Source organism: Diachasmimorpha longicaudata, chromosome 7 (genome assembly GCF_034640455.1).
Source record: "Diachasmimorpha longicaudata isolate KC_UGA_2023 chromosome 7, iyDiaLong2, whole genome shotgun sequence".
NCBI classification, from domain to species: Eukaryota; Metazoa; Arthropoda; class Insecta; order Hymenoptera; family Braconidae; genus Diachasmimorpha; species Diachasmimorpha longicaudata.
In genome coordinates this window covers 9730200-9750487 of record NC_087231.1, presented here as the reverse complement: position 1 = coordinate 9750487, position 20288 = coordinate 9730200, and the positions used below count along the sequence as shown (strand labels likewise).

At 39.0% G+C, this 20288-nt stretch overlaps 5 protein-coding genes across 6 annotated transcripts; all 5 read left to right on the top strand.

Moving 5' to 3' along the window:
* The first annotated feature begins 570 nt into the window (after nucleotides 1-570).
* Nucleotides 571-3746, top strand: LOC135164793 (coiled-coil domain-containing protein 63-like). The gene is made up of 2 exons (XM_064125464.1): nucleotides 571-712; nucleotides 1325-3746. Exon 2 carries the CDS (start codon nucleotides 1487-1489, stop codon nucleotides 2720-2722), a length of 1236 nt encoding a protein of 411 aa, XP_063981534.1. The 5' UTR covers nucleotides 571-712; nucleotides 1325-1486; the 3' UTR covers nucleotides 2723-3746.
* Nucleotides 3747-3884: 138 nt separating this feature from the next.
* On the top strand, nucleotides 3885-7302 carry LOC135164794 (diphthine methyltransferase). Its single transcript, XM_064125466.1, has 4 exons — nucleotides 3885-4137; nucleotides 5847-6459; nucleotides 6665-6800; nucleotides 6855-7302. Exons 2-4 carry the CDS (start codon nucleotides 5862-5864, stop codon nucleotides 7216-7218), a joined length of 1098 nt encoding a protein of 365 aa, XP_063981536.1. The 5' UTR covers nucleotides 3885-4137; nucleotides 5847-5861; the 3' UTR covers nucleotides 7219-7302.
* On the top strand, nucleotides 4311-5130 carry LOC135164790 (cyclin-dependent kinase 2-associated protein 2-like). The gene is made up of 3 exons (XM_064125461.1): nucleotides 4311-4600; nucleotides 5002-5039; nucleotides 5087-5130. The coding sequence occupies exons 1-3, from the start codon at nucleotides 4311-4313 to the stop codon at nucleotides 5128-5130; spliced, it is 372 nt and encodes a 123-aa protein (XP_063981531.1).
* A 177-nt stretch (nucleotides 7303-7479) lies between the features above and the next one.
* On the top strand, nucleotides 7480-16032 carry LOC135164835 (uncharacterized). Of its 2 annotated transcripts, XM_064125538.1 has the most exons (5): nucleotides 7480-7654; nucleotides 8913-9112; nucleotides 9360-9664; nucleotides 9965-10036; nucleotides 10772-16032. In XM_064125538.1, exons 2-5 carry the CDS (start codon nucleotides 9005-9007, stop codon nucleotides 14100-14102), a joined length of 3816 nt encoding a protein of 1271 aa, XP_063981608.1. In that variant the 5' UTR covers nucleotides 7480-7654; nucleotides 8913-9004; the 3' UTR covers nucleotides 14103-16032. The 2 variants fall into 2 exon arrangements, with proteins under 2 accessions (XP_063981608.1, XP_063981609.1); XM_064125539.1 differs by lacking the exon at nucleotides 9965-10036 and having other exon boundaries at nucleotides 7481-7654.
* Nucleotides 16033-16893: 861 nt separating this feature from the next.
* On the top strand, nucleotides 16894-20197 carry LOC135164836 (N-alpha-acetyltransferase 35, NatC auxiliary subunit). The gene is made up of 5 exons (XM_064125540.1): nucleotides 16894-17019; nucleotides 17203-17264; nucleotides 17466-19276; nucleotides 19357-19476; nucleotides 19592-20197. The coding sequence occupies exons 1-5, from the start codon at nucleotides 16961-16963 to the stop codon at nucleotides 19730-19732; spliced, it is 2193 nt and encodes a 730-aa protein (XP_063981610.1). The 5' UTR covers nucleotides 16894-16960; the 3' UTR covers nucleotides 19733-20197.
* Nucleotides 20198-20288: the final 91 nt, after the last annotated feature.

Below are 20288 nucleotides of genomic sequence, written 5' to 3'. Positions count from 1 at the left end.
CCAGCTTCTCTCCACTGTTTTTTTTTATTTCAAGATTTCACTAATTATTTCCCTGTAAAGTTCAAGCGCATTTTCTATCGGCAATGCAAAGTATCCTCTCCAAAAATTATCTCAAGGCCACGTCTGAACACGAGGTGTATGTACTCCTCAAAAAACTCGAAACAACTTCCCAAAGATCCTCACATTTCTTGAAAATCCACTACACCTTCAGTACACGAATAAATCAGTCACTCCGATAGCCCGTTATACTCCAATCAAATCGACGAAAAATCCGCCATCTCTCTCTGAACTCCAATAACCCGGGCCCTCCTCAATCTTAATGCCAAAGTCGAATAAAAAGTCGTCCGATCCTTTGTAGTCCCTCACATACACATATATACCCACCTGTCTGCCTTGAAGTTGCCTCCTCCAGCCGTCTCGGCCGTCTACGTCGGGGGTGGCACAAGGAGGAAGGGGTTATGGTCAATAAACGCGACCACGTCATACGCAGCCTATCGGGCCGACCCCGCTTGGCCCCTTAAAGTGGCTCTGCCGAACGAAAATCTTACATGTCCGTCGATATCGCCTTGGTGCGTCTCTAAGGTGTCTTCAATTATTTATTGTTGCCTCCGAGGTGGTTGTGTCAATGTGCTGTTATTATCTGATTACTAGAGTATCTCTATACAAAGAACACACCAAGATTGGAGTCCTATCGGCATCACCAGCGACCAACGTAAGTTTTCAATAAATTGACCAAATTGAGTCGGCCATTGTTGCCATTTGCAAATATTTCTCACACAGGTATATATATACATACGCGGTGGTACACACGGAAGACGACACTTTCTTTATTCTGTTACGCATGCGCCAATGTCGTGAATTATTTCTTCGTTCGAAATTTTCAAAAATAAGAACCATTAGAAGTTTTTTTCCCGTGCAATCATTGTTGCAACAGAGTTACCGACAAAGTTAATTTTTTCATTGAAGCAATGACTGCCTGCGTAATTATCATCTCTCGTTCTGTACCGTAAATTCCGAGGAAATCGATGCTGTACATATTTTCCTTTTGTTTTGCTTTGCTTTTTCTCAACGGAAGTTTATTCTAATGTCTACGGGCAGAATTAGAGGTATAGTCTAGGGATTCGGTTCCGGACATTGTTTTTTTCATTGAATTGTATAAAAAATTGGGTGTAGCCAGTTTATGGTTGTTCAGTGGTTATGATATTTTTTTGAAGATAAGACATGGATATCGGGACTGAGGAATGTGGGTATACCGGTAGTCCCGCACTGTCAGCGATTAAGTGAATTTGTTAAATATATTTTTCTTTGTCTTTCTGACTTTCAGTGAAGACCACTAGTGACTGGGACTTCTCCTGACCATGACTGCCCCTCATCTCATGAGAAGACATTGTCCCTAAAATTTTTGGACTCCTTTACACTTGACCCGACAATGGGATGCTCTCTCCACACCAGCTAAATTCTCCGTTAACCCGCCGGGAATGATCTAATGTCAGAAACAAGTGAAGAACGTGCAATCAGACTGTACAACACAGCTGCAGAAAGGATGAAGAATGTCCGAGCAAAGGAGACAGAGGAGCAAGCGGCCCTGAGACGAATGCAGGAGGCTCAGCGGATGGCGAGACATCGAGCAAAAAAGAAAAGATGTTTAGACGAGAATTTGGCCCGAGAGATATCAAAGATCGCTGAATTATCGAAGATGCCAGCGCCAGACGCAGCGACAATAGCCCAGATGTCTGAGATGAACATGAATAAAATTTCGGCTGAACTCAAGCAGATGATGGAGCGTGGGAAAGTACCCGAGCACATTGTGCAAATGGCCCAACTAGCTGAATTCAGTAAAATGAGTGAATTCAATAGAATAACTCAGGATATGGCGAAGCGTTATGAGAAAGAAAAAATTGCTGAGTACGCTAAAACGACGGAATACATGAAGATGCAGGAGATGCAGATGACAGAGCTCGCCAAGATGAACGAAATGGTAAAGTTCTCGGAAATATCAAAGTACACGGACATCAACAAGATGAATGAAATAGCCAAGATGAACGAAATCATGAAAATGTCCCAGATGGCGAAGATAAATGAAGTTCAGCGTATGAACGAAATAGCAAAGCTGAATGAAATGGTGAAGATGTCCGAGTTGGCAAAGTACAACAATGACATGACAAAATTCACGGAGATAGCACAAATCAATGAGATGGCCAAGGAGATAGCTAAACTCAATGAAAAAACTAAAATGAATGAAATGATTAAAATGGTTAATATGCAGAATGACATGTCGAAAATGAACGAGTACTCGAAGATGGGAGATATTGCCAAGTTGACGGAATTGTCGAAGCTTAATGAAATAACAATAACAAAACTCAATGACCCACCACCCCAACCACCACCACCACCACCAGCAGCCTTACAAGCAACTAAAGTTCAAGAAATTCCTAGGATTCCAGAGCCAATAATTACAGTGCCAAATCCACGGAATCTTCAGAATGTTCAGACCGTTCAGACTGCTCAGGCAAGTCCCTCGAATACTATTAATTTTCCGTCAGTTCCGGGCCAGGGAAAATACGCTCAGTTATTGGTTATAATTGAGGAATTGGGTCGTGACATTCGTCTGTCATATGCTGGCAGTCGCAGTGCTGCTGAACGTCTTAAAATGGGCATTCAACATGCAAGAATTCTTGTCAGAGAGTGTCTGCTAGAGACTGAACACAATGCACGACAATGATTTGTCGGTATCGGACAGCGTAGATCCGTCAGTTATAGTAAGTTATTTTTCACATTCGTCGAAAGTCAGGGGTCTCGTAGGTGCGCTTTGGAAAAGATACAAATTATTCTAGTTATTACGAAGAGTTATACATTTCATTTTTGTTTGTTGTCTCGGGGTCTGACGACCTTTGTGTGGAGGAACTTCATCTATTAATAATGACTATTAGGTATGATTTCAATTTTCTCTAATTATATTTTTTCTTGAAACGTGGTGGTACAACTGTTAATTGCGCTCGGAGAATTTTTTTAATGATATCTGTGTACAGAGAAAAATAATGCTGTCATTTCTGAACATAATGCGTAGGTTATTGCCCAATGGAACTGAATTTGGGTTGATTAACTATTTGTTGAATAACATTGTTGAATATATCGAGTGCTGAGAATGTCTTGGCAAGCACTTAGAAAATTTGAATTGCTTCTTATACCACACGTATGGGAATATTCGATAAGAAGTATTCCATTACCGTAATTTTTTATGATAAAATAGAAGAAAAAAAAACTTTCCCACCATCAATTTGTTTTTCTCTGAAAATACTATAATTTTGACTACAAATCTATTTAGCCATTAGAATACAGGATAGACTTGTACTAGTTTCTAAATAAAAGTGCAATAGAATACTCTCAGTGGTTCAATGAAATTCCTTTTTAAAACTCTCGGCTGTCAATTCAATTTTTTCATACATGTTTCAGTGATGAACTACTAGTATTCTACTATCGCCTTTTATTCCGATCATGTTTACAATAATTAGCTCCATCCTTTATAATGCATTGTACTTCATTTATATACTTCGAGGTTTATAAGTCTCCTTTGTGATCTAATTTTCTCAATTGTTTACACCAATGAATCTACTGGATCCATCTACATTAACTATGTTCGTACTATTCGGGTGATTGTACTATCTAATGATTTATAATTGATACACTGGAATCCTAAACATAAGCCTTTCTTATAGAATAATGCTGAATAAAGTACCGATTTTTTATTTAGTGTTGATTTATTTAATTGAACTACATTGCTTAGAGACAAATGGGGCAAATAAATACTTAAAATTTGTTTCGGTAATTCTAGTAACTGACGGCAATCATTCATGAAATGGAATAATGCAATCTTTGTATCTAAAGGATCAACATCAAAAGAAAATGTGCCCTTTTTGTCTCATCCTTCCCATTTATTTATTCAAATTATATTCGATGTCGCATGAAAACTGAGCCTGAGGACGTAACGCATGCGCAGGTGCTGCGCACATCTCTTGACACAACATGAATTACATTTTCCATGTGTTACGTATTTTGAAGCTAGTATTTACACTCATCAGATAGATTAATTTTTCTCTATTTATTTTCAATATACCCTTCGTTTTTGGATCACTTCAGGTAAGAATTCTCCTCATGCACTTTCTCATCACCGGAAAATTATTTTAGAACGTCAGAGCATAAGTTCTAGAAGAATTGTGGGCTAGTATAGGTTATGTGTTGAGCCGTACAGATTTCAAAATATTGCGAACATTTTTTTCATCAGGGCATTAGAGTAAATTTAAATAAATAAAATGGACGGAGATGGAGCGAAGGCTGAGAATGCAACAAAAATTGTGGAGCCACCGATAACAGTACCAAATCCAAGAAATATTCAGTCAACGGTTGCTCAAGTGACTGTAGCTTCAGTACCTGGACAATCTAAGTATGTTCAACTGCTCAGTGTTATTGAGGAGCTTGGCAGAGACATACGTCCAACGTATGCAGGCAGCAGGAGTTCAGCTGAGCGAATAAAGCGTGGTATCGTTCATGCAAGAATTCTAGTCAGAGAATGTCTCGTTGAGACTGAGAGAAGCGCTCGGCAGTAACCTCTTAATTGCATGATGTTGTTTTTACAAACATTCAAAACACGGGTCGATTACAAGGTGCCAAAGGATTTACGTACCAAATGACACTTTATCATTAGTATTATTTTCTCTTCGTGTAAATGATTGATAGATTTAAGATCTGAGTAGCCATCATTATAAACACTTAAGGACAAATTAATTGAGCAAGTTGATTCGCGAAGAATCTCATTGCTGAAGTAATATATTGAAAGAAAGATGCATTTGTCAGAAATGTGTCGAGTCAATATTTTTCTATGATATTTAGCACTGATATATCGACAGACTTATATTACCTGATGATTATTGTTGCATTACGTGTGAAAAAAATTATTAAAAAACCTAATACTTTCTATCACAAATAATATCGGAAAAATTCTAGGAAATTGATTCTTCATTTCTCTATTTTATTACGGGAAAGTAAACACATGCAATTTTAAAAAATCCTATAAATCTCTTTATTTTAGTAGAATTTGTTGTTGAGCAGCGCCGAAATTCTCATTTTCGTTGAAAAGTGCCAGGTTATTCTTATAATTTTTTTTTTCACGCAATGGAAGAAGACAAGATAAAATCAAATGCCTTAAATGATTTCTTCAATTATGTGGACCCGACTGAAGATATCGAAGTACAAAATAATATATCCTCACATCCAAGAGTTTTTATCAACTGGCAAGCAATAGATTATTAGTTAATATTGGGATCGAAACAGGATATATTGGATATAAACGAGCTACGTTACTCACTCCAAATGTGGAGAATCAAACGAGTGAAAATATATGAATTGTAAGCAGGCGTGAGCCTTGCTCCCGATGTTCTCAAATGTTTTACCATGCTCAGGATTAATTAAGCCTATAGCAGTATTTGAGTGATATTTTAAACTCCTTCTAAGACGATATTTCTTATCTATGTTCTATGAAATGCCTAGAATTTCTACGCAAAAACCAAAATAGATAATAAATCAATGATTCTTTTTTATTACTGACTGCTGTTGATTTTTTGATCACTACCAATAAATTAATGTAGTATTGAGATGAATGGAGTAAAATAGTGCCCAGAGGGAAACAATTAAGTAACAGACGACAAGTTTATAAAAAAGCGCACTAAGTCCTAACAATAAGCGGTTTTAATTTGCAATCCGATGAGATTATTTGAAATTTAATTGAGAAATGCTTCCAATCATCTCAATTGAAGTGTTTTCATCAAAGACGTTGGATTTTTTTGTTCCAGACGATAAAAGCCGGGATGTTCAAGGTCTTGGAAACATTTGACACGAAATTCTCAGCGGATTCGGTTGAATGGTGTCCTATCGAAGGATTCAAAGATTATTTTGTTTGTGGGACGTATGAATTATTAAAACCTGAAGAGCAATCCGACTGTTCGAAGAATGAAACTCAAACACGTCAGGGTATTATTTATTTATTTCGCGTCGTTTCCCCAGGAAATTTGCATTTACTGGATCAGGTGAATGTGGCCGGGGTGCTAGATATGAAATGGGCTCATGTCACATATGAGGGACGCATTCTGTTAGGGGTCGTTAATTCTCTCGGCTATCTTCAACTCTGGGAATTTCAGGGAGAGAGTAAAATGAATTTAATCACAGAAACTAAGGTACGTTGTGCAGACGATGAGTACTTGGCGTTGTCGCTGGATTGGAGTACAGGGCGAAGTGCGTGGAACCACTCAACGGAGGTCAAGATCGCCGTCAGTGATTCAAAGGGCTTCATCTCAGTTTACAGTGTTATTCAAGGGAGACTCTCCCTTGTTGCGTCTCAGTCGGCTCATGAATTTGAAGCTTGGATTACAGCGTTTAATTATTGGGACCCAAACATCATTTATTCAGGTTTATATTTTTTAAGTAGCGATGTTTATTTTTCGAATGTAGAAATAAATAATTTTTATTCGTTGTTCTACTTTTTCCATAGAGTTGTTATTAAATGTTTAAAGCAATACTAATTTGGAAACTCATCGTTAACTAACTAGGCAATTGTTCACGTATTTCCTTTCCTGCGCAAAACTTTCCAACAACTGACAAGTGTCTTCGACAGGTGGTGACGATTGCAAATTCAAGTGGTTTGATACACGAACCGGATTGCATTCAGTTGGCTCCAACACAATTCATACCGCGGGAGTAACTAGTTTACATTCAAACGCAGAGAGCGAGTTCATCTTAGCATCCGGAAGGTATGGAATCCCATAATAAAAAGTATACACGAAACAATGGTAATAACATTTCAGCTACGACGAGATCCTCCGACTCTGGGATACGCGGCAGATGCGACGACCTATTTCCGAGACGAATTTGTCTGGTGGGATTTGGAGATTGAAGTGGGATCCATTCCATCACAAGTACCTATTCGCTGCTTGTATGTACAGTAACTTCAAAATCATCGATTGTCAACACCAGCATAACCCGGAGATTGTTGGGGAATTGAATGAGCACGAAAGTATTGCTTACGGCTGCGACTGGTCTTCCCTTGCCGATGATGAAGTGGCGAATAAGATTGTCTTGGGGAATTGTGAATCGAGAACAGCGATCGCTGCTACTTGTTCATTCTACGATCATACGCTCAGGCTATCTGTTATTACATTAGGGAATTGATGCATCATAAGAAAGAATTTTATCATATATATTCAAGTTTTATGTCACCCTTCCCCAATTTTTGTAATAAATATTTGATAAGTTTATTGACGTGGATTTGGTTATCCAGAATTACAGTAGCTTTTCTTCCTGTTGAAATTACGGTAAAGAAAGTCCTTGAGTGGGAGGATAAAATATTCGAATCTCGGCGGGAAAATCTAGTGGAAAGATGGCCACTGCAGGGACCCTACGTAATCACTAGCTCCGCGACGAGATATCTAGCTTGTCGTGATTGATGTTGCGATAAAAATTAGTCGTTCTCGAAAGCCCTTCGAGCTTGCTGAAGCTGTTTTGGCGTGGTCTAGAGACTATAGAGTTTTCTCCGAACTGTCAGCTTGTGTACCCATAGTGTTACTAATGCGAACGTGAATTCATTCAATAAATCAATCGAACTTTGGTAAGTGTTAAATTCTCCATGTTTCACCTTAAAACAATCAATTCAACGTTTCAAATTGATATCGTAAATTTTCAAACAATTATCTCGGTTGTCAGCTATATGTTGAGCATTTGCCAGTGACCTAGTGAACAATTTGGCGGGTTGGTGGTGATTCCGCGCTGTATTTTCGAGATAGTACTCGCTGGCAAGACTATTGAGGGATATTTGACATGATTTCTGGTGTTGTTACTTGATATTCAAAATTTCGCCTGATAGTTTCTGATAATCAGTCTCAAGTTTTGAAACTTCCAGTTTTACCCACATCATCTCGATAGTTTAGAGCCCTTCGTCAACCTTAACCCTCTAAACTCTCGATATCCCTCAGGACATGGTCGTCATGTATACAATTAAATTAAATCGAAGAAGCATTGGCATCAGAACTTTCTGGCTTTTATTCATCGACACTTGTTTTCGTAATTAAACGTCAACTTATTCTGTTTCACGAGAACAATCGTGATATCCAATTAGATTCGCATGACTCGTTAAATTCTCATCTGAATTCCTAATTCAACTAAGTTGAAACTGACAGTCACTGATGTGTAAATCACTAGTAACTCTCAAACTTCAAGTTTTGTCAGTCTCAACTGCCTCAGTCCCGCCGTATAATTATTTTGTTATTATTCGTAACAATCAACTGGGAGGAGGAAGTGAGAACTTCATATCAGTCCATTCATCCAAAACTTGTTTTCGTAATTGAGTGTTAACGTATTTCTGCTTTGTTACAGCTATCGGGGTATCACTTAGAGATACATTACTCACTCTACCCTTCTTTTCTTTTCACCAACAAAGACCTAATCAAGGATGTAACAACTTTCATGCAACCACTTGTTAAGTGTAATTTCTTGCACGCGGTCGAAAATACTTGGACCTCTCTTCTCAGGAGGCATTATTAAATTGTTAATTTAATTTCACCAATTTTAGAGAAAATGAATATTTATCAGAGGAATTTCAAGAGAATAGAACCATATGAAGTTACTTAGGAAAAATGCTCGTTGAAACTATGCGGTTTTTTTTTCCGTTTTGTTGTTGCTTAATTATCGTTTTTAGGGATTCCTGTCTGATATTAAATTCAAGGGTAACTGTGATATATATGTTAAAATTTTAAGTTGAGTAATTCAATGAGACAATTGCTATCATAAGCAGTTCAACGTTAAGTTTGATTCCTGCGAGTATACTGGTCTGACGGAGTATTTTGTTTCATTAAAATTGTTGACACCAGTGGGATGATCAATGGTGGCAACAAGCGGTATGGTTTATGAGGAAATTGTCGGAGTGCGGGGCAGCTGACCTCAGCCTCCGCGCAGTCTATATATGCGCGAGATGCCCCACAATTTGAATTCTACATCTGGCAATCCTGCCAATTCCGGCCCAAATCATCAAGGGTACCATCAAGTCATCAACGATGGTCTCCAAGCGGAGGTTTGTTTTGTCATTTTATCCATATAAATTACTATGAAATTAAATATATTTGATGGTCTCGACCAAGGATCACTCACTATTGGATTTCACTTCACGACAGTGACGATTTCAATAACGATTCCGCAGATTAATACATTGAAATGGAAATGCCATTGTCAACTTATTGTCCTGGGTTTTTCTAGACAATTTTCTAAATGCCCTTTTCAATTTTCGTAGAATGTTAATTTGCAAGTTTCTTAATCGATAGAAGGAGCCTGTGCAATTCGATGCAAGCCATCTTCGAGGCGCACCAGCGGAAGTTGAGTCGCTTGTCCACAACATCAAAGAAGTCGCTCAACAATTTCTGTACCACTGGAAGACATTTCCAATCGTTCTACCTCCACCGCTGTCGGCTTGTTCGGACGGCGATGAGACCTTGGTCCGTAAAAAATACCACCTCAGAGACCTTTTCGTAGCACCGAGCTTTGACGAGCTCGATGCTGTTGCTGTTGATATCAAAGGTGAACCTAGAAGACTTACCAATAAACAACTGGAGAGCATCAGAGAACGAGGGTAAGTTTGTTTTTAGTTTCTCTTCTAAGAATTTCATAACTTCTTTCCTACGTAGACGCAATTAATAAATTTGCAAATTTGATAGTCAAATAGCCCAGTAGTGTTGAGTTACGAACTTCTACATGTAGTAGATTTTTTTTCTCGTCTACAAATAAAAACAACAGTTTTTATAATAGATTTTCAAAATCTCCAATGGATTAATGAGTGAACTCAAAATGATAAATAATCCAAAAATCATAGGGCTCTTGATGTTTTCTTGAATTTCATCTTATTGTTCTTTGTTGAATAATTGTTGTGAAGCTTGCACAAGGATAAGTACGGAAAGCCGAAGAAACTGAATGTCACTCAATTGGAGAGCATTCAAAGATGCGGGTATGTTGATACATCGATATGTTCAGAAAAATTGTTGTTGTCATTAGTTATTAAATTATCAGTGTTGAGACGGGTTTTACAATTTCCATTCTTGTTTGAATATGTCAAATGGGGAGAGGACTCGTCACGTGTATAGAGTATTTTTGTAGCATTCCTTGACATTTTATTTCAATTACCCGTCCTTTGAAGTTTGCTAGACGAATATATTATTTTATTTTAGAGCTTCAGTTGTAAGTCGTCATTTACCGTTTATTCCTCATCAATAAATAGTAAAACTTAGTACGAGACAAATTGAGAAAAAACGATATTACGCTTTTATTGAAACTTCTAGTTTCTCCATCGGTTTAATCAAATATAAAGAGAGAATGGAGTGAAGTGGAACGGAAGTGATCTTGATTCCAAATTGACATTATAATTTATTTTTATCAAACAAAATCCCCACATTTCCCAAGTGTTTCAACTGACAATAGATTGAACTAAATCGTGAACAGTTTACGCCCTGGAATCGGCACCCAGTATATTCCAATTTAAAAAGTTGAAAGCCTGCAGTTGTTGTCCCCCCACAAATTTTTTTCAACTAGAAATTTCTGTTCAAAACAATGCAATTTCCAATTTCATTCCACTAAAAGTTGACCACAATTCCACCGGGTTCCCTCCGCACGTCAACCCATTTCCAAATACTTTTTCTCTCAAAAAACTTTGGCATTAAACAATTGAAATACTCTCCATTTCCAGAGAATTCGAAGTTGACTCGATAAACTTCACAGGCCAGACCCATCGATGGAGGCTAAGTGGACTGCTCCAACGAGGGCGAGATCGCAGAATGGAAACCCTCCTGAATGATCTCGCCTTAGCAACAAGATTCCTCGTGGTGACAGCCCGAGCACGACTCATATCTCACTGTTTCAGTATTTCCCAATCATTGAAGGCATTATTAACAGGATTCTTGCGACTACTTGATATGGTCATAGGAGTCCCCTCTCTCCAAGCGCAAAATCTAGAGGGAAAAATCAGAGAGGAGCGCTGTCGTTATCTCGTTGCCGAATTGATATGTCGATCTGAGTACGAGGACTCCCTGGAATTACTCTGTGGTTTTGTAAGGAAGCAGTTGCGTCGGGCGGCGATGGAAAAATTCGAAGTGGAAAGAGAATCCTCCCAACTGCTTCCTGTCTCTGTGCCCTTTGTCTTCGGTACACCTAGCGGTGCAGCCGTTGACCTGCGCCTATTCAACAGAGACATCATGAGAAAAGCCATGCCAATTCTCGTAACAATACTCGAACGAGAAACCCGGGGATGGTTCCTCCACTTCCGGGAACGACTAATCTCTGAATTACGTGGACAGAAAAAAACTGACGAGGAAATTGAGGAGCAAGTGAATGAGGCAGTAATGCGAGAGTACCTCCAGAGAGTCTACTCCAATATTCTCATCCACCCGGATATTCAAGCCCTGGGGGATGGTATCGGTCAGTTATTGGTGCAGCAAGCACAATCTGTCATTCTCATGCATCGAGCGGTCGAGAGTGTCAAGCGTAAATTAGCGCACGCTAAAGAATCATTGTGTAAGAGCATGGAGAATGAGCACCCTGTGCTCTCTCGAATAGGACCGTGGATGCGAGACAGAATGAGAGAAGCTGAGAGCCATTTCATCGAGGAGTGCCAGTGGAGTGCACATGAGGAAGCCCTGTCCCTCTGCAGCCTTCAGAATCTCCAACAAACTGTCTACTTCCTTAATCGTGACTTGACATTCATGCGAGAGAGGGAACCGGTTCTCTTGAAGGAACTTCGAAAAGTTGAAACCCCAACGAGGAACTTCCAATGGCCCGCGCAGATATGGCTGCCCAGGAATTGGATTGTGCGGAGGAATTTTCAGGGGACCTCTGAGGTAATACCAACGATACTGAGTAACACCCCAACGTCGATAACAACCCCAAGGGCAGATCCAAGCCAGCCAGTGTTTCTGGTGGAGAGGGAGCTCGTCCATACAACCACAACTCGCTGGCCTATGTGGAGATGGATAAACTACATCGCGAGGACCTGGTGTTGGACGTGGAATGCCATGTTTTTGTTCGGGGTTGCGGTGCCGTGGTGTAGTAGAGTCTCTTTGCGATCACTTCTTCTCATCAAGCCATTCACACCAGACTTGGAGTTGAGTCAGTTGAATGGGACTCTCTTTCCACGGAAATCCTCCCAGACGCCGACCCTCTGCTCTCGGTTGATAGCCCTCTGGCGACACATCAGCAAAAGTCGAACGCACTTCGAGACAGAACCTGATACTGGCTTCATAGGAAAGGGGATGACGAGGCACATCAACAGAATGTGGAATTACGGGGGAAAGGGACTGCTGGGAACTCTCGGAATTCTTTTTGTATTTCCCATTATTTGCATTGTGGCTAGTCTTGGGTCTCTCATCATCGCTCTGTCAGCGTTTGTATGGATGCCCCTGGTGACACTAGCTCTACACGCCTTCATGGCCCTCGTCATAGACCTCGACAGTCCTGAGCCAAGCAGAAATCGTTACTTCGTCGTGCTAGAGGCGTTGGTGTGGAATATAGGAATTCAGGGCTTTCTACAGCCTCTGGCTGCCCTCGTCGTGGCTCTTTGCATATGTCCTGTTATCTCGTTCTTCATAATGACTGTTGCAGTGGTGAGGTACTGGGTTAGAGTCGTTTGGGATACAGCCATGTTCCATTTACTGATAAAGAGCCGAGGGAGAATACCAGCGAGCGACAGTTTCGTGGTGAAAAGAGTGGCTGGTCCTGGTCTAGCTTCTGACTATTATTATCAGATTAAACCAGAACAGGCACTGGCAGCCTTCGAAGCAAAACTCGAGCTAGACGAATTGTTCGCTTTTCAACACGAGACTGAACGTCTGATAACTCAACCCCAAAGAGATTTCACGCAATTTGTCGAGGCCTGTTTCAGCCCCTTCGCGACGAATCTTGCTAAGACGAAGGATCCGTACAAATCTCTGGAGAAAGAGGCCAGGGATTTGATTGGAGTTCTTCATGAAAAACTTGATCGTCGCAGGAAGGACCTGCAAACGGGTCTTGGTGTAGCTGTCAGAAGTAAAATTAAGCTCACGACATTCGATCTCAAGATAGTTATTCAACAAGCGGCGCTCATGCTCGAGAGACTATACCCAGTCCACGTTTTTTCAAGGCTCAATGGGAATGAGGATGACTTTTGGGAGAACAAGGGACTCAATGTTGGGGACTGGGCGGGTCTGGCGGGGCTCATGTATGCTGATATCTTCAGTTTAGATTTTTTACAGCCCCTCGATGATACTGATACCAAATTTAAGCTCGAGCCACACTCTGGAATTGATCTCTCTAGGTATAGCAATATGGTTAATAGTACTGAACTTGGGGGCATCAATGGGCCGGATCTGCTTGGGGCTATCTATGCTCCTAGGGGAAATATTCAAGTGCATAGTCCTTATTTAGAACTGTCTGCGTTCAACCCACGTGCCAAGCAACAAACCAGCAGCAAAAAGTCGGAGAAAATGTGTGAGTCGAGTCTTCTACATCAGGCTAGGTCTAGTCGGAAAACTATGACTGGCAGTTCCGGAGGCGATACACGGTGGCAGCCCTGGAAGAGGGAGATGAGACCTTATAGTGCGGAGAAACTACTCATACCTCTGCCTATTCCTCATCCGGCTCATATTGCCATTAATATTCATAATAGAGATTCTGAGGATCCGATTCCTCTCGACTCGGAGATCTGTCAGAATATTTTAAGAGCCATTGAGGAATCACCTGGGGAAATGGTTATTGAAATTGTCGGACGGGTTCGGGGAGGTGGGGACTCCAGCTTTGACTCGGTTGCATCACAGTCATCGGTTTCTCTGGATGCACCTAGAGAAAAAGACGAGGAGGAAGAGGTGGGGGATAATGATGATAAGCAGGGGGAAACTTATCACTGGACTTTGTCGAATTGGACAGGTGGCATGGCCAGACGGAGAAAGAATTCTGGATCTATCAAGGTCGATCTTGCTTCTCCAGAAGATGTGACTCTTGATACCGACACCACGAGGGTCATGTTTAGCACGTACGGAACGACGGTTTGAATCGTGGGGGATGTGTTCTTGGAGGTTCACTTCATATTATTTTTTATCTTTTGGATTGGAAGCGTGAGTTTTGGTGGAGAACTCGCGCAAAGCTTGTGTCCTCGTAATTTCGCACGAAAAAACTATAGTTGAAGGGGTTTTGAATTTTAACGCGTACGGAAAAATTTGATAGAGGAGTTAGCGCTTTCTGTGAAAAATTCTATTGGAATTCCGTGACAATTCAATTTTAGGTCGGTCATATTAACGCAGTCTATTGGGATTTTTTAAGAGAATTTAAAGTTGGATTCAGTATCTAAATTTTATTTCTAACATGAATTAAAATATAGGGATTTTGTTATTACTTGGAGTAGCAAATTTTATAGAGAAAAATCAAATATTTGATTGCAGGTTGAAACTTCAATGGAATTTTTATAGATTTCCGATAGAAATTGAGTAGAGGCTTGAATTTTGAAATTCATTCCGAGAATTGAATATTAAATCGATTGAGTAATGAACAAATTTATAATTGAGTACCGATTCTCAATTATAATTCTCAGATTTTTCAATAATTTTGTAACTTCAAGTCTTGACCATTAATTATGAATTGATGAATCATAATTCAAACGTTTCTAAATGAAAAATTCTTTACTCAATTCCTAAATGGCGATAGAGTATAAAAAATTATGTAAGTTCTCTATTTCTAACTGGAACTTTTAAAACTCTAAAAACGTTAATCATATTTTAAAATATGACCAGCGAAAGAGAAAACGATTATTCTCTCGAATACCTCTAATTTAAAAACATACATCGTGCTTCATCCGAGCGTAACTCCATACACCATTTGATCGAAAGCATCGGTATTATTTAGTAATTAATTTATTATCACCGTTATTACCTTTGATATTATTTTTTTATTATTCGTACATTTTTGCTTTTGCAAACCATTCAAGGCTATAACTTTTCTCATGGCGAATAGACTAATCATGTGACAGTCATTTGAAAACATCAATGTACGTGTAGTTCTCTTTAGATTTTTTATATTTTATTTCAGTGGAAAAAAACGATCAGAAATTACCATTGAATCATGTTCTCTTCCTTTTAAAATTCCACTCATTTCTTAGCCGAGGCTGAACTTTCATATGACATAATTTTACGTACTCGATACATCTTCCATTACAATTACTCAAAAACTCTCTGGCAATCAATGTGCTATGATTATCAAAAAAAAATTGTAGTTGTTTGAGCTAATGTAGTCTGGGCACGAATTTCTAGGTTTCAAATTTGAAGGCTGCACTGAGAGAAGAACAAATATTCTCCGCTGCTAGATTTGTTTAAACAAAAAAAATCGAATTGCAGTTGTATTGAAGAACTTTGAGTTTCTTTTGTGAGAGGGAAAAAGGACAGACATTTTTCATTTCCTTATTTAATAGTAAAGTCTGAAAATTAATTTATACCAATGATAACAACATATGACAAGTCGAAAAACACGTTTGTTTTTCTCTCAGTGTACAGAGTAAGAAGTGCAAAAGATGAATCTCACATGGAAACTGCATGAGTATTAATATACGATAGAATAAGCCTACCTAGGTGAGTAATTGGGAAATCCGTATCCCCAAAATTTGAAGCTTCTACGAAGTTTTCCGACACTTTTCATGAAGATAAACATTCGAATAAAAATTTAAAAAATTACGAAAAAAAATCGTCCTCAAACGGATATTTTATTGAAGCCTTTTCAGTTGACTAACGCCAAAATTTTTCTCGATTAACAATAAGCATTGTCCAATGACTTGTAATTAACTACGAAATAGTGGAGAAAAATGTGAATTACTAAAATCAATCGGCTGTGTGCAGTTTCACTAGATGTTTCACGAGTATTGAGCGTGATCATGTAATCGCAAGTAGTAAGCGTTAAATAGAAAGATTTAATCAATAAAAGAAATGGCAAAATGAAGCTTGACTCATTCGATCTCTCTTAGTTCAAATAATAATTGTAAAGCCACGTACATTCCGTAATTGCATTCAATTTGAAAAAGGAGAGAAAAAAGCAAACTATGCATCATGTTTTACAGTTAAATAACAATTTCAGATTCCATCCATGAGACTTCGTCTAAAGATTTTAGAATATTTGGATCAGGATTTTCGGTGTGATGATACGAGAAATGTCAGAAACAGGTTCACCTGCAAAATCAAAATGTTATCGAGCTATTACGATGGTACTTCTTAACACGATTTTTTTAGCAAATGTTGCGATGAGTGTGTTAGACCTTGTAAAGTATATTATAATATATGAGTATTATATATCACAAATATGAATGAACCTAATGTTTTTATTGGAATCCTGTCAGAATCCCGTTGTCTGTGTTGGAGCATATTTCATTAAAGAAAACTGTAAATTAATGACAAAAAGGATTATAATTAATTAGTCAGTTGCCTGCAAATGACGTTGTTTTGGAGCGATAACTATAGGGAGTATTTCCCACTTGTCATTGAAAAAAAATAGGAGAACGATATTTTTTTATTGTTTTGCCAGAAATTCAATTTTGAATAAACAATCCAAATTGTTGACTCAACTCCAAAAACAATCATTGACAATTAATAGTAAGTAGTGACCCCTGGGTGCCATAGACGTAACCCTTACATCTCTACAAGTTCTCGCCGGCGCTGTGAGGTGGCGTATCGCCCAACCACATGGGCAAAATTACAAAGATGATTATTAGTTATCCATGGGGCTACAAAAAAAATCAATATATGTACAGTATGGTACGAACGATGTACAATCATGTACATTAGTTAGTTTTTTCGCTTGCCGCCCTCTGCTGGGTAAGTACATTGAGGTTGAGGGGTGTCTTTAGCCCCTTTTGATCAGTCTAGTCCAAACAATGGCGGCCTCGGTGGACGAGCAAATTTCAGTTGATATGAGTGATGATAGAGAGCCCCAGTAAGTCTAAATAATTCACATTTACTGTAATTTCGACTCAAAAAATATATTATCTTTATTATTTTTCTAATTCGTCGATCGTAGTAACCATGAAATACATAATCGAAAATTAACCTTTTGTGGTTCTGTCATTGTGGTATCAGTAATTGTTGCTTTGAGTTATCATTTATTTTCTCCCTACAGATTCGAACCACTTACTTACAACTGGGTAAACATCACCCACCAATTTTTCGATGCCATAACAGGTATGTAGCTATACAATATTTATCGAATTATTGATGAACATTGTGTAATTGCTCCCGATAGTTTTAATTTTGCGGTTGAAGGGCAGTGGGACATTTTTTCAAAGTCATCGAGCAATTTTGTGAGCTCGTTGAACTCACAACATTTTACGAAATATTAATTTCCTTACTGTGAACGATTTTGATGTGCCTCTCTCCCCACAGACCTTGAGCTTGGAGAACTCCTGCACGATGAGTTATTTGGCCTCTTCGAGGCAATGTCAGCAATTGAGATGATGGATCCAAAAATGGACGCTGGAATGTTGTGCAATCGTGGTAGTAATAAACCCTACACGTTTGCTCAAGCAGTCGAGTCGGGCTCTATTCGTCTTGACAATCTAACCCCATCAGAAGTTATTGGTATCATTGACTCCACTTATGCCTGCATAGTGTCATGGCTGGAGGGTCACAGTCTGGCCCAAACTGTCTTTACCAATCTCTACTTACATCAGCCCGGACAAATTGTTGATAAACCACTGAAAACCTTTTGTTATGCTGTTTATAAAATTATTGAGGTTATCAAGGATGACATTAGTAGAGCAATGGTGTTCGAGGAAGAGGATTTTCAGAGTGTTACTTATGGCTACAGACTCCAGCAGGATATCACCGAGCAGAAGACAGTGTCAATGCTCAAGGAGGTCGAGGAGGAGCTGCACAGGAAGAGTAGAATTAAACCTGTTAATGTAGAAACTGAGAGAGAGTACAACGATGGTCTCGCCTTATATGCTCGGATAAGATTCACAAAGATGTTCTACCAGACAATCTCATTGATGGGAAGGAAGGAGAACCTCTCACAGAATCTAACCGAGTGCCAGCGTCTTCTCTCCAACTGCTCGGACATGATTCAAGTGATGTTGAAGACAGTGAACAGGGGTAAAAATTTCGACGAGACAGCCAACCACCCCACGATAATGGGATTCGATCCAATGGTCAATCAGAGACTGCTTCCCCCCACATTTCCACGCTACACGAAGATAAAACCACGCGTGGAAGCATTGGAGTATATAGACGAATTATTAAACAGGTTGAAGACAGTGACAAAGATAACTAGTTGCACTGGCTTCCACAGTGCTCTCGATTTCTTCCTAGAATTCTCGAGAACAAGTCCCTGCATTCTGTCAAGATCAATGCTACAGATTGTTTATTTACCAGTTTGCAATAGAGTTTTTGGTGTTAATACGTTTACAGATTACTTGAGAGAGGCTGCGAGAAATTTTTCAGCACCACCAGCTCTGTTCTCCAGAAGTACTCTCCTCCAAAATCATCAAGCGAGAGAATGTGTGGAATTATTTTTCTACCACTGTACATCATTATTCGGCAGTTTATTGCAACTGAGCGGGCACAATAGGGCGAGACAGAGGGACAAGCTGGCACATTTACTCGAGGATTTTGCAACACTTCATGACGAGGCAGAACGTGTTGACCGACATTTGAATACCTTATCACTGAAGAACGACTCATCACGCTCTCATTTAGCATGTTTCGGTACATGGATTTTTTATCATACACTGAGGGTTATGGTCATGTATCTGCTGAGTGGATTCGAGTTGGAATTGTACTCAATTCATGAATACCATTACATTTACTGGTATCTCTACCAATTTCTCTATGGCTGGCTGGTCTCTGCCCTGACTCGTGCTGACTCCTTCCTCATGGAGCAGGAGATTCACAGTGAGATGCAAAAAGGAAGGGGTGGCAAGAAGAGTGCCAAGAGTAAAAAGAAAAAAATGGCACCGAGGCCATATAGTCTGGAGATACTCATGTGTCAGGTGCTGCAAAATCTCTGTGGGGGGTACTTCAAGGCACTCGTTGGGTTCAGAATGGACGGCAAGATTCACTTTCCAGAGACGCAGTTTGACTCGGAGAGGGTCAGGTATGAGCATAGACTATTGCCTTTCTCTTCGTTGCTCATACCTCCTGCTGCTGACTATCAGAAATTTCTCGAGCTGACGGACTCACATGTCGACAGAAAAAATGTAAGTTACTATCACTCATAACAGTTCCAGCCACTGGTGATTTTTACAAATGGTGTAATTGTATTTCTTGGGTCGAATAGGAAGCTGTCACGAGTGAACTGCAGTATTCCTCGGCGTGCAGATACTTTCATCGTGCTAAGAATATGTTAGACTGTGCCCAAACTCTGTGTCAAGATAAGAATGCCACAACAGCTAATGAGGTAACTATTTCAAATACTATTGAGATCAATAAGATTGATATTGTTTATTTTAATAATATCTGTTTATTTATAAAAAATATATATCCATTCATGTATTTCTTTTTTGTATGTGCAGATTGTCGATCTTCTGAAAATAACGAAAACGAATTTCATTGTGGTGAAACTCCTCGCCGATGGCCACAAGAGGGACTCCAAAGAACCTCCACTCTTCGATTTTTCATGTCATCAACATTTTCCAATAATTAAACTCGTATGAAATTAGGTCAAATGAATCACTGACTCCCAATTCATTTGAACTTCAGTAGTTATGGTATATTAGATTGAAAACAAATCTAGTAATTTATTTTTTATGAGTTGTGAATGAATTGACTGAGAGGGAGAGAGTGATAGAGGGAGAGAGAATTGTTTTACTAGAATTTCAGTCCATTGATATTTGTTCTCCATAAAAAAAATTTAAGTCCTCGATTTCATAATTTTTTAACAACCTAGCAAATCGTGTTGAGCGCGAACCAAAAGATGCAGTTTTAAATCGAAAAAAAATTAAATTACACTATACTGTGAAATAGGCATATAGAGCCATATAAATAATGTAAATCAATGCCCAGATCAAACTATAAAAAACATTCAAAATATTTGTTCAACTTTTTTGTGCGAAGGGAGGGAAAAAATCGAAACTGTGAATAAATAATACAGCTTATTAAAAAGTGAAGAAAAATAAGAAGACTGTTGTCAATTTTCTTTGAATAAATAACAGATTATAAACAAAAGCAAGACAAATTACCTTGGATGGAATAACATTCTGTCAGTCTCCC

What these genes read in the sequence shown, in the direction of transcription:
- LOC135164794 (XM_064125466.1), top strand. Translation starts at nt 5,862, where the DNA reads ATGTTCAAGGTCTTGGAAACATTTGACACGAAATTCTCAGCGGATTCG. An exon ending in CCCAAACATCATTTATTCAG is followed by an intron (nt 6,460 to 6,664) that starts GTTTATATTTTT and finishes TGTCTTCGACAG; the next exon opens with GTGGTGACGATTGCAAATTC. An exon ending in TTCATCTTAGCATCCGGAAG is followed by an intron (nt 6,801 to 6,854) that starts GTATGGAATCCC and finishes ATAACATTTCAG; the next exon opens with CTACGACGAGATCCTCCGAC.
- LOC135164790 (XM_064125461.1), top strand. Translation starts at nt 4,311, where the DNA reads ATGGACGGAGATGGAGCGAAGGCTGAGAATGCAACAAAAATTGTGGAG. An exon ending in ACTGAGAGAAGCGCTCGGCA is followed by an intron (nt 4,601 to 5,001) that starts GTAACCTCTTAA and finishes GAAAAATTCTAG; the next exon opens with GAAATTGATTCTTCATTTCT. An exon ending in CTCTATTTTATTACGGGAAA is followed by an intron (nt 5,040 to 5,086) that starts GTAAACACATGC and finishes TCTTTATTTTAG; the next exon opens with TAGAATTTGTTGTTGAGCAG.
- LOC135164836 (XM_064125540.1), top strand. Translation starts at nt 16,961, where the DNA reads ATGGCGGCCTCGGTGGACGAGCAAATTTCAGTTGATATGAGTGATGAT. An exon ending in AGTGATGATAGAGAGCCCCA is followed by an intron (nt 17,020 to 17,202) that starts GTAAGTCTAAAT and finishes TTCTCCCTACAG; the next exon opens with ATTCGAACCACTTACTTACA. An exon ending in ATGCCACAACAGCTAATGAG is followed by an intron (nt 19,477 to 19,591) that starts GTAACTATTTCA and finishes TTGTATGTGCAG; the next exon opens with ATTGTCGATCTTCTGAAAAT.
- LOC135164793 (XM_064125464.1), top strand. Translation starts at nt 1,487, where the DNA reads ATGTCAGAAACAAGTGAAGAACGTGCAATCAGACTGTACAACACAGCT.
- LOC135164835 (XM_064125538.1), top strand. Translation starts at nt 9,005, where the DNA reads ATGCGCGAGATGCCCCACAATTTGAATTCTACATCTGGCAATCCTGCC. An exon ending in GAGAGCATCAGAGAACGAGG is followed by an intron (nt 9,665 to 9,964) that starts GTAAGTTTGTTT and finishes ATTGTTGTGAAG; the next exon opens with CTTGCACAAGGATAAGTACG. An exon ending in GAGAGCATTCAAAGATGCGG is followed by an intron (nt 10,037 to 10,771) that starts GTATGTTGATAC and finishes CTCCATTTCCAG; the next exon opens with AGAATTCGAAGTTGACTCGA.